Source organism: Gossypium arboreum, chromosome 4 (assembly GCF_025698485.1).
Source record: "Gossypium arboreum isolate Shixiya-1 chromosome 4, ASM2569848v2, whole genome shotgun sequence".
Taxonomy (NCBI): Eukaryota; Viridiplantae; Streptophyta; class Magnoliopsida; order Malvales; family Malvaceae; genus Gossypium; species Gossypium arboreum.
In genome coordinates this window covers 110757450-110771400 of record NC_069073.1, presented here as the reverse complement: position 1 = coordinate 110771400, position 13951 = coordinate 110757450, and the positions used below count along the sequence as shown (strand labels likewise).

At 31.8% G+C, this 13951-nt stretch overlaps 1 protein-coding gene across 1 annotated transcript; it reads right to left on the bottom strand.

The window, feature by feature from the left end:
• Window positions 1–2762: 2762 nt before the first annotated feature.
• On the bottom strand, window positions 2763–6310 carry LOC108458425 (dnaJ protein ERDJ3A). Its single transcript, XM_017757813.2, has 7 exons — window positions 6070–6310; window positions 5684–5739; window positions 5136–5209; window positions 4523–5001; window positions 4100–4441; window positions 3652–4005; window positions 2763–3513 (listed from the first exon to the last, which is right to left on the bottom strand). Exons 1-7 carry the CDS (start codon window positions 6154–6156, stop codon window positions 3226–3228), a joined length of 1680 nt encoding a protein of 559 aa, XP_017613302.1. The 5' UTR covers window positions 6157–6310; the 3' UTR covers window positions 2763–3225.
• Between the last annotated feature and the right edge of the window lie 7641 nt (window positions 6311–13951).

Genomic DNA, 13951 nt, shown 5'->3' with positions numbered 1-13951 from the left:
CGCAAATGGTCCTGGACATTGTTCACCTGAACTATCATATCTACCGTAGTACTCACCACCAGGATCAGATCTGACGTTTTTAATCCTTTTGTTAAGTTGATTCTCAACTTCAGCTTTATAAGCTTTGAACATGTCCAAAGACTGAGATTTCTTATGAATGAGATATAGGTACCCATAACGTGAGTAATCCTCTATGAATGTTATGAAATATTGTTGACCATTCCAGGATGCCGTAGAGAATGACCCACAATATCTGCATGAATTAATTCTAGAACGTCTGAAGATCTGTTAGCACCTAATCTCTGGGTTTTGGTCTGTTTTCCCTTAATGCAATCGACATAGACATCAAAGTCTGTGAAGTCAAGGAACTCTAAAATACCATCAGACACAAGGTGTTCAACTCTAACTTTTGAGATATGACCTAATTGCCTATGTCATAATGATGCTAAATTTTCCTTATTTAATTTGCGTTTAATACTACGTGATTCCACATGCAATGTTTCATTATAGGATGCAACTGTTTCTAGCAAATAAAGATTGTCATAAGTATTTAAATAACCAGTTCCAATAATATTTGAATTTAAAGACAAATTAAATTGATTGTTTCTGAATAAACAATAATATCCAAATTTTTCCAACGAAGAAACAAAAACTAAATTCCGTCTAAGAAGTCATAAGTGATGTTATCAAAGAAGTCATCTCAACCTTATCGTTTCTAGCAAAACATTTTTAGATTTCATCAAGGAAACCCCTGGCCTGAGTAATCTCTTCAGATTCTGTGCCCCTAAAGGCTTTTGGAATGCTGTGTTTCATGATCATTAGACTCATGTGATTTGAACGATCCCACCTCTCAAAATCCCTCTTAACATCAAGGGTGCTTTCCGCAATGAGAGATGCAAGTTGTTTTTCCCTTAGTGCAAGGTCTATGTCCATACTGCCAAGCACTATAAGCAAGTGTCTTTTCCATTCTTTAAAATTAGTCCCATTAAGCATGGGTATAGAATTTATATTAGTAGATATTGTGGCAGCAAAAGATGAATTAGCTTATTATAGAACAAAAAGAAGCTTAAATTAATATTCATAAGTAAACAATAAATTCAAGATAATGGCTAATCCCATCTCAAGATACCAAACATAATATTAATATCAAGTCTTTGGACAGTAATATTAACAGTAAGTGGTACTCTTGTTGTAGAATTCAAACATTGACAATAAATTATGTCAAACAATGAATTAATCTCTAGACTAACTTATTGCTTATATAAAATACCTTATAATTGTCACACATTTATCACCACAGGTGCCGTTGAAATTCTGCCAAATATTAACTTAATAATTAAATCCCAATAAAATTTTAATCAAATTAGATCACTTTTAATTTGGGCTAACCTATCATGATACTAAATAATAATATGTAATTACTCTTATTATACATATGATGTTCATATTTTCTAACATTTGTAACTAGGCATTATAAAAAGAATGTTTAAATATTTTGTTACAAGTATCACTCGGAAGGTGCAGAAAGATTTGTCTAGCTTGTTACGAGCAATAATATTTGCAAACTCATTCGTAAAACTCTAGAATTTCCTTAGATAAAGAATTTAATCCTTAACTAATTACCAGAATATTTTATAGATTCTATACCAGTAAAGGCGAAAGAAGGTAAAGGGCTAAGATGTTGTACAATATTAGGGTTAGATGTTTAAGTTTAGAATTTATCTAAATCTGAACTTCATGTCAAACATTACAAACATATAATAAAATATTTCTTTTAAACAAATTTCACCACAAATATATTATATTTTTATTCAAATTAAAATATTACTAATAAAATTAACTATTTACATGTAAGTGAACAAACTAATTACAAATAAACAATTAAATATCACTCATAAAAATATTATTAATATCCAATTCATTATAATAATTACGAATATATTCAACATATTTCAGAAAACTGCTTAAAGTATAAAAAAACCATAAACCATGAACTAATTCAATCAATTATAAAATCAATATAACATAATAGAATATAACTACAATTTACATATTTACTACTAATTTTCTCCATAATAACGCTAAAACATGCGAAACAAATATTTATTATTTAATTTAAAAATAAAATATTGCTTGACATTATTTATTTAACAAACTAATAAATTTAAATTAAAGTGACGGAGCTTAGCTAAATTTGAAAATTGTCCAAGATTTTTATGGGCATTTTCTGAAATTTTGATGATTTTGTGGGGGTAATTTTCGAAATTTGGATATATTTTGGGAAATTTTTTTGGAATCTTCGAAGTTGTGGGTGGAGAAGGTTTTTTTTTTTTCTTGGTGACGGAAATGTTTGAGTTTGGGGCGTAGAGAATTTATTAGGATTAGGTGAAGTGATTTGGGGTAAAAAAACCGGATTTTAATGGTGTGCAATTGGGCCTCGGTCTGCACATTTAATATGGGTTAGAATGTCAATCAGACCGAATCTACACAGTGTTTAAGGCCCACCAACACCCCCATTCCGATTTGTACCTTGATAAAGCCATATTTTGTTGTTGCAGCAAACCTATCATTTGGGTAAATAATTTGAACCCACATTATTTCTTTTTATATTTTTTAATTATTTTCCGGCCACTACAAGATCAAATGTTAAGATCTGGCAATGCCGCCCTTCTGTAAAGCTATGAAGAACGGGTAAGGATGGGGAAAATATTCCTTGCTCATTCATATTAAATGTTGCTGATCTCATTAGATTTGGTTTGGCATTATTGGACGGATGTTAATGGTATCGATGATACGTCCATGTATATGTATTGATATAAATGTGCTATGTCTATAACTTGAGTTTATTCAATCTTTCTCACAAAATAATTCCATTCTAAGCTAGGAATTAACCTCTTCCCAATGAGCCACTCTATCAGAAATTCTGGGAAAGTAGACCAAACAATCGTATCAATTTTAAGCTGTTGCACTTGCTGTCGAACTAATCATAAAAGAATGTCCCATGGTATCCCTGATTTTCCAGTCCGAGTACAAACACTGCTTTTTGTAAATGCCACTTTGATGATGCCCATGTTCCTTGACTCATAAAACAGATACCAACCATGATGCCATGTAGGCTGAATCCAAGGTATTTGTATTGTTTCTGTTGTTCAGAAGTTTATGAGTTCAATGACCTTGATGTTCAAAAACCAGAGCCTGTCTTCATAAACCCATTATATGTCTGAATCACTTGAGAACAGGTTTCTGTCTTGTCTTTGTAAATTGTATGTCTCCATTAAGAACAGAGCTTATGAATTTCTCTACCTCTTCCACGGTCATGTCACCTGAAAATGCTGCAAACTTCACTTTCCGTGGTTTGAAGGCCACCAGGATGTTATCTGATGATTTATATCCAGATTTATCGAATGCACATAAAAATAATGGTTGCTTGGTAGCATCTAAGACGATGTAGGATACTGAATCCCTAGAATCCGAGGCCACATTCGGTCTCCTTGTTAATGATTTCTGTGAAACCTGAAAGTACATAGCATGCAACAATTGAAACAAAAAATGGATTCTTATATAATAGTTAATAGAATGGTGGTATCTACATGATTCACCATGTATAAAATCATCATCAAAATACATTCTTTTAAGAGACAAAATCTTCACCTTAGATAAAAGGGACTCCAGCTTCTCCCTAGCTCTGCATGATCGGAATGCACCTATGATGCAGACCGGAGTTTTATCCCCACAAAGAGCGTCAGAGTTCGATGCTGTCAATAATGGTAACTTTCTCTGTGCAGAATATGTCTGATTCTTGCTAGCCTGAGATGAAGCTACCTTTTTATTCTTCTTTTCAAAACTATCGAGCAACAGGCTGAGATCTTTGATTGCAGACTTCAAATCCTTTACAGAAATACCAGATTTTAGAATGTGCTTCTCTCCATTGGGCAGCCATCCTATTATAGCCGGAAGTGCATCAACACCTAACTGCTTTGCTCCTGGTTCAGAAACATCATGAACCTACATGAATAGAGAAAGAGCCTGAATTGAATATAAAATCAATGAAACATTTAATCATAAGGTTCAACGCGTAAAATAGAAATTTATAGCATACCTCTGCATCATAGAAAGAGAATCTTTTATGATACAAGCCACTGAGAGCACGCCAGATAACAGGTGTGTCCTTTTTGGTAGAAAGGAGTATCACCCTTGGGTATTTTTCTAAATTACTAGAAGACAAGTCAGAATGATATAAGCTAACCCTTCGTGAAAACCTTGGTAAATGATCTTGGCAAAATGTTTTGACATTCTTAGCGACCAAATCACCCTTGTATTCTTCCAGAGAACCCTTCTCATTTCTTTTGTATGAATAAACAAACAACCTTAGAGCTCTCCCTGGATGCATACCAAGATCCTTACATAAAGAATACTCGGTTTCACAATTTATTCTCCCAACCTGTTGCAAGAGACCAGCCAGATATTAGAAGTGCTGATTAGCAAATACAAGTTATAAAAATATTTAGAACTGCAACTGCACCTTTATAGCTCCTTGCAATAAACCGGCCACCTCGTCTATGATAGATTCATAATGCTGTTTCCCCTGCTGCAACGCTGGTGTATAAGATAATAAAAGCCAAGTCATCCCTTTGTCAGATATTTCTTTTTTGAAGACATCAGAACTTATTGCTCTGATGCTCTTACGTGAACTCCTAGATTGAGACTGAGACCTGCTTGAACCACTGAAACCGCCAAATGGACCCTGATGGTTCATACCACCCCCAAAGAAGCTAGAGAAAATATCATTATAATCAAAGCCAAAGAAACTTGATCCACCAAAGAAGCGTGATCCACCAGGGCCGCCAAAGGAAAATGAGGAAGTTTGGGAACTTCCGTCCCCACCCATATGCTGCCATCCACCTGGTCCAGATGTAAACCCACTTTGTCCAGGCCCACCTTTTTCATCCCCATACATATCATAGTTTTTTCTCTTTTCCTCGTCTGATAAAATGTCGTACGCTGATCAAACAAGGATGAATCAGATCATTTAGCAGACAAAGACCTTATTTCATAATCCAAGGGAGAAAAAGAGAATGAATTAAAGAATATGTATACGAAACAAAGAAGAACAGTATGTAAGAAGCTGGAAATACCGTTGTTGATCTCAGCAAACTTCTCTTGTGCTCCTTTACTTTTATTCTTGTCAGGGTGGTATTTAAGGGAGAGCCTATTAAGTACAATTCAAGCAAAACAAGTAGACCGTTACATGATTCTCTAGGCATATGTATATATATGCATATGCATATGCATAAGCATGCATGTATTATTAACTTACAAGATTCTCAAAAAACACCATAACAAGAACGGTAATGATTAACATTTCAAGCTGACAAAAGAAATATGATTCGAAAGAAAGAATAAGGAAAGTGAATAGTTAATATCACAAGTTCAGCATTTCTTATTCAACAGAAAAAAAATATATATATATTTGATTCATTCCAGATTTATAGGGAACCTAATATGGAACTTGTGGATCTTTATTGTGCAGTGCAATTTGATTAGGGCTACCATTCAAATAATGTGTATTACGAAATCATGACCATATTAAGAACGAGTGAAGGATTAGTTCATAACCTAGTCCACCGAGGAATGTAATTCAAAAAACTTATAAACAGATGATATATTCAGAGAAAAAACATACTTGTGAAAAGCTTTCTGAACCTCTCGTTGGCTCGTGCTTTTCTCCACGCCTAGTACCTAAGCATCAAGTAAATTCTTTAGAAACTTTTTGGCCCCAAAAAAATCAAACTGCAATTCCCAAATCTGTGAAGTTGCTACTTATTCTGGTCACTCTCATCGAGAGCTCAAAGCTTTTATCCTTGATGTCCTCAACGAATCACTAAAGCTTTCGACTCAAGATTGTAATCTCCTATATGATTTCTAACGGACATAATAATTTTTTGCTAAATCTCTACAACAATTCAGTCTCCATATCTAAATGTTTCTAATCTTCATTTTGAAAAGACGACTGGTAGATCACATAACATGTGAAAAATAAAAAATAGAGAAGGGGGCAAAGCTACTAACCTTGTAAGGATCAATGGATTTGACTTCCGCGTGTAAAACCAATAACGTTAACAGAAAAGCAAATGGTAATGGCGGTCGAATTTTCATATTCGTAAGAACTGAAACACCGCTAAAGATTTTGTTTTCTTGAGTTGCGAATCTTGATCTTTGAAGCGAAATGTGGGCTTGTATGAAGAAACAGGGAGCAAGAAGTAGAGTTGGGGAAGGGTGATTTATTACGGTTGGAAATTAAATAGGTTCCCGGGGGAATTTAAAACCTTCAGGATGGTTAAGGGAATGCTGAGGCCGTTAGGTACACGTGGCGTTTTGATGTGATAGCACGTGCTCTGGCCAATAGGATTTCGGAACGACTCTCCCCGCAAAACCAAACGTGCTTGCTGTTGAGATGCGTGCTGACATGAACTTGACTTATGTTTTCTTTTGGGCCGTTTGTCGTCTTATCCAACAATTGAAGTACGTATCTTTCCTCAGTGCGCCGGTTAGATTTAATTAAGGTGAAAGTTAAGGGATTGATTAAATGGATGGATTTAATTTTTATATCATTAAAAAGATTAAAAAGTCAAATTTAATCAATTTAATTTTTATATGATTTAAAATTTAAAATTTAAATTTAATTAATTTAAATTTTATATTATTAAAATTATTTAAAAATCAAATTTAATCAGAGTTGACACTCACTATTTAAAAATGATATAAAATAATTTTTAAATTTATAGATCAATTCTACATAAAATATTTCTTCTATAATTATAAGCTTTCAAAATATGACACTAAACGTTAAATCTATTGAAATTTAATTTAATTTCTTTCAATTCTTTTAATAATATAAAACCTAAATTGAAGAATCAATTTGATCTCATCATTTACTAGATGGATTTGTCAGTTACATTGACCTATTAATTAAGTGTAGTAATTAAGCTAACGTCCAATGTTGTAAGAATTAAATTGGAAAATTAATAAACTCAATCTTCAGCTTTTGATTCAACCATTTTAAAAAATTAAATTAAATTATTGATAATTAAAATATTAAAAAGAAAAAATCAGGACATAATAAAAATTCAAAATTTTATTATTGAAAAATAAAAAACATAATCATAAATAATTTTTTTCAATTATATGTCACTAATTAAATCGGTTGTACCACCAATTTAACTAGATAATACAATTCTATTTTGGTACAATTTTAAAATCAATATTTTTGTAAACTTTTAAAGAATTAAAATTCTAGTGAACTAAGGCTCATAATATAATACCCCTAATCTGTATCCGTTGTCGGATTAGGGTTACGAGGTATTACCTGACAAAACACAGTTCAGCACGTTCATATAATTCATTTTATGATAAAAAATATATCAACTTCTTTACAAAACTTTTCAATCGAATAACAACCATATATTCATTCATCTAAGTCAAATTCGCATATACGGACCACTTAATCAACTAAAACCAATCATACTTTATTTCTTATAATTCATAAACAATCCATGCTTCAAATTTCAATCACATCAATATCATCAGCCTATACCATTATTCGAACCAAACTTGTATACATCAAAGCCATGTTATTCGCTCCATAAATAAAGTTTTATTTTTATTCCATATAAGCCATCACAATAATAGCATTCGCATACCTAATATAAATTCATGCATATATTATTACATTTCACATTCCTAGCATATGTTAAAACATCCATTTGCATACATTTAATTCATTTGCTAATTATCAAACGTACCATTTCATATTCCTATGTATATTCGTATATCAAATCAAAACAAGCCATATTAAACAACTTATTAATCATCCATATGAGAGTTATTTAGAAACATCATTATAATTGTCATTATTACCAAGTTATGCGCATTGCACTATAGCAACATTAACATTTTCAAACACAAATAACAAATTAAAGTACACTTAAGTCGTATGCTAATTTTTTTATGCCCAAAATACATATACACAACCAATCAATTAGCCATATATATTCGGTCATCAAATTAACCTCAATAGGTCATACTATTATCACAACGAAATCTCGATTAAGTATACATTTTGTAAACAAGCATTAAACGAACAACTTGACTTTTAAATACCGAACCATAAACAAACATGTCATTGGCATAGGTATTTTATTTTACCTATCATTAGCCGAATATAAATATATATATCATATATCATAATTTATCTCACAAAATAAGCAAAGAAATTTTTATCATTCACACACTAATTTACAAGTCAATTTATACATCAAAACATAGGTCACAAATAAGCCACACCAAATAGCCAAATTCACATGGCATAGCATAGTCATTACATAGCAAATATGAACACATACCAACATCAAAATTTATCCGAATAATTAACCACATTACCATCATTCAACCTAAATTGTAACTATCCACAAAAGCAAAATATAACATTTTGAGCACAATTGACAATTCAAGCATACTTATTCCACATGCAAAATTATCATGTTTAAACATCATATATTCAACCATTCGAATAGTCATCTATTCGATTATCAAATATAACTACAATAAGTCATACCATTATCACAATGAAACCTCAACTAGGTACACCAATTCATAGCTAATTTACTTCATTAACTGACCACATTATACATGCTCAAATGACCGTCCAATCATCCTTATAACATTATCATCTTTTGCCATTAACAACCGTACCAAATTAACCAGCATGCAAACAATCACATATACATAACTTAGCTTATGAAAACATATGCATTATAGCAAAAACACATCCATCAACCGAATCATTACTCAACCAAAACATGTAACCAAGACACCATACATACATACCATGAAACATACTTCCTAAAATAAGCTTATACCATGCCTGAATATACACAAACATTAACCTCATTAACAAGCCATTTTCGCATGGCTATATATATATATATACACATCAAAATGAACCATATCGAAACTAGCCTATACATGCCACGTAATCAAAAAAAAAAAAAACTCAAAGCTTTTATTTACCGAAGCGATAACTAGATAGTGTGATGAGGTCTCCAACGACTTCCAACCCGAGCAAGTCTCTGAAACTCTATAAACATAGGAAAAACACACAGAGTAAGCTTTGAAAGCTTAGTAAGCCATAAGCAAATAAATCATCTTAATGATATATTTAATTCAATTTAACTTCGCCGAATTTAACAAATCTTAGCCACATATAAACCATACTTTCAAATTCGAATAGTAATCGTTTGCTCAATCATATAAATCAAATTTGCACGTTTTAATTACATAACTAACTAGAACAAGTCATGCTTCACTAACCATTTCACATATATGCTAACCTTGCATCATAACCATGTTTCATACCAAATTAGCATACTCTACACCATGTTTCATGTTTCATAATTCCCATGTTCGAAACATTGGGCCACAATTTTATATAACGAGCATATGTAGCACAACATTCATTTCATTCATTGTCATATATTTCACATATCGTCATTTTAAACTTACTCATCTTTCAATCATGAATAACATATATGCTTCGTACGTACCTGAATCGGATATACTTTCACATAGTCATTCATTTCTCGTTATTGCCCGTTGAACCGTTTGGAATGAATAAGGATACTCGGATAGCTCGAAAAGCTCATACAATGCCAACGTCCCAAACATGGTCTTACATGTAATCAAATATCGATGCCACTGTCCCAAATAGGGTCTTACACGGAATCATATACGATGCCAATATCCTAGACATGGTCTTACACGTAAATCTTAAATCGATGCCAACGTCCCAGACGTGGTCTTACACGAAATCACATATCTGAATCTTATGTCGTGACATATGTATCCTATACTATTCCTATGGTTCGTATGGGCTTTCAGACGTCGTAATCCGATCGATTCAAGCTCGTAACTAGTTCTCCAATGCTTAATTCAATTTGGCATATACACATTTATTTATTATAATTCAATTTGGAACATATAATATATATACAATCGAATTTAACAATATTTATTTACTTATGAACTTACCTCGTACGGACACGAACGAACCGGACGACTATTCGACAATTTTCGACTTTTCCCCGATCCAATCCAATTTCCTCTTTTCTTGATCTGATTCAATTCAAATTTGACTTTTTTAATAACATATTCATTCAAATTCATCCTAAAACACATAAATGGGAAAATTTCACTTTAGCCCCTAACATTTCACATTTTCACAATTTAGTCCCTATTTCACAAAACACAAAATATTCAAAATTTCACCACACCCATGCATAGCCAAATTTCACTAAGGTCCTTGTAGCCCATTTCTTTCATTTATTTCACAATTTAACCCTTCAATTTACAAATTTCTCAATTTAATCCTTAATACACATTTTTACTAAAAATCACTTAATTAAACATGATAATCCATCAACATATATTTATTTTTCATCATCAAACCACAAAAAAAACAAGATCTCATCATTGGAAGATCAAAAAATGCACAACCAATTCAAAAATTCAAGCATTGGGCAGCTAGTATGGAAGCAACGATCTCAAAAACGTAAAAATTTTCAAAAACTGAGCAAAGAACATACCTAATTTAAAGCTTCAAAGTGCCGAACCTAAAACAACAAAAATGGCTTCTTTTTTCTTCAAGTTTTGGAAAATAAAGATGAGCATGCATGACCATTTTCTTGTTTTTGTTTATTTTATTACATATTATTTCTTAATTTGCAAAACTAACCTTAATGATTTTAATGATAAAACTTATAATATAAGCCCATTATCGTCCATGCATAATTTCAATGATCAAATTGCAACACAAGGACCCCACAATAAAAAGAACATAGCAATTTGGCACTTAAACAATTAGTAGCCAACTTTTGTATTTTACGCGATTAAGTCCTTTTTATTAAATCGAGCACACAAACGATAAAATTTTCACGCGAAATTTTCACACATATAAATTAACATGCTGTAGAAACAAAAATAATATTAAAACTTTTTTTCTAACTTAAATTTTTGGTTCTGAAACCACTGTTCCGAATAGGGTCTAAACCGGGCTGTTACACATAATATGCTCAACAAGTTATTACAATTAGTTAAGGATTTGAGGGTTAAGAATGGATAAGAATCTAAATCAAGATTATCAGTATCATATTAGTTGAGAATTTTTTTTGTATTGATAGTACCAGTATAGGTGTCTTTTTATTTATTTTGTTGAGGGATTTTTTACTCTTTGAAGAGGAGTCTGCAAAATGTTGTTTGTTTGGGTCTAGCAACCCCTTAACAAGTTCAACATTGTCCCCAATGGAAGTTTTGTCTCTTGGCTTTACCAAGGGCTTGAAGAGGCATCAAGTTCATAAAGTGGAGTGTCTCCTCAAGTGTATAAGAAGGTAAACCATGCGTGCTGCATGTGGTCGAACTCTAACTATTCCTTATATGTTGGAAAAAAAACATGTTCGGAAAACATAGCAGAAAATAAATTTAGGGAAAAATCAGAGTTTTAAAAATTTTTCCAAAACAAAATATTGGTTGTGATATCTAAAGTAATAAACAATTAATAAAAAATTTCCCTTTTCGATTTGTCTAGGATGAGCGCTTTGACCGAGTAGTATTCTCTGCTATCATCAAGCTCATGTCCTCCAAGTGTGAGCTCGCTTCGAATCAGAAAATTTTTCACAAAAACTACCAATAGGGTAATTCTGTAATTTTTCTAAACTTCTGGGTTAAGTTTTACATCAGAAAAATATCTCTAAAAATTTTCTCTTGAATTCAAGTGTGTGTCAGTGTTTAGAAAGTTAAACTATAATTAAACTCAATCACTTTAATATTAAATTAATTAAATTAAATATTAAATCTTATTAAAATAATAGAATGTTTATCTTGTATATAAACATTAAATTGGATTTAATATTAAGATAATCACTTTAATATTAAATTAATAAAATCCTATTAAAATAAGTATTAAATTAAATTTAATATTAAACTATTAAAATACTATTATTTTTGGAATAGTTAATTTAAAATCAAATTCTCTAGTAGAGTCCCAATAGGAGTGTAACTCTTCCATTGCTCAACTGCCGAAGACCAATCACCGCCAGCCACTGGAACGCTGTCGTTGTAACCGCCGGTACCTCCGCGTCCGGTGATGCAAGTACGACACCTTTACAACACCCGAGTCGATTTTTGCTGCTACCAGTTCGGTCTGGGTCAATGATGACCTGACTGGTCCGGTCGAACCAGCAATTGGACCATCAGCTTGGTTCGGCTAGTTTTTGGGTATTGGTCTCAGTTTTGGGATCCTGGGCCCAATTTACGATATCTGATCGAATTTTTAAGTTCAATTACCCATTGGGCCAATTGTTTAACTTGAAAATTAATTTTCAAAAATATCATTTTAATTTTAATTAATTTGATTAATTTAATTTTACTTTATCAAAATTAATTTTTCCAAAAATCACTTAGATTTTCCAAATTAATTTTTTAAAGAAAAATCTTTAATCAAATTCTCTAATTGAACAATTCTCACAACCACCTAATTTAATTCCATATCGAATAAATCAACTCAATGAAATTATTTCCAAAGTCGTAGAATTTTCTTCTAATTCAAATGCAGTCCAATCCAACTTTTGTTGAGATAGTGAATGGACTAATCAGACATATACAATTAGGCTCTAGTGATTGCAATTATGACTAAAAATGTCGTTTCGATAATTCGCAATTACTTAATCATGGAGTTTGTCCATAAGAAGTACCATGATTGAAAACTCCTTATTGTATACTATTTACGAAAGCAATTCATCCAACTGCTTTGTCTAATGACCTCGTCATGTGTGTGTTACCCTCATATGATATCCTTGATTCCTTTGAGTTAAATTCATTCACTCAATACAATCTTATTTTATCTCATTGTCACCATTGTGTCTTCTTAATGATTAATATGATCATTGTCAACAAATGACTATGATAAATTGCTCATTCGAGAACAAGCAACTCGTGGCGACGTTCCATATTTATTAATCCACACAATACCAATGAGAGGGTATTATTAACTCTTTAATTGAGCTATGAATTCCACTATTGCTAGTAAAGCCATGCCATACACAAGTCATGTACCCAACATACCAGCTATGGACTCAATCATCTTTAGAGCATAAGCCTCCACTTATATCAAAGCAGATAAGTTGCATACGCATTGTCAATGACTAACTCAGGATTTAGGTAAATCATACCATGAAAGTCCAAAGTGAATTAATTCACAAACGGATTCAGAATTAATTCATCTTGGGTCCAGTCCAATGTATCATTCTACCAATAAATACATCTATGTCTCTACTTGTGTAGTCAATAGCTCCGATAGCTAAGACTAGTCATCTCCCTAATTGGAATTATGGATGACATAAAAACCCTTTCTCAGTTGTAACACCTCTAACCCGTATCCGTCGCCGGAATAGGGTTGTAAGATGTTACGGAATAAACACAATTCCGATCAATTATAATAAACATTACATAATCACATGAATTAGTCTCGAAAATTTACTAATTTTTTTTTTAAAAACCATAAAGTAATATACCTATTATTGTATACATGTGGCATTAGTGATATGATAGCCTATCTGAATCTCATATATATATATACATATACAACTCACATCTTACAACCAATTTTATAAATTTTAAATACAAATTTGCGAACTTGTAAATCACAAGTAAATATTTATATATAAAATCTCTTGCGTTTATCACCTTAAAATTACTTATACCATAAGTAAAGTTTCTTATCTTACTCTACATGTGTCTTAAGATACATTTGCATGCATGTTATATCAAATCACACTTAAGACATAATATGTAAAATTACATTTATGGATACTCAAACATATATATATTTATATGGATAATA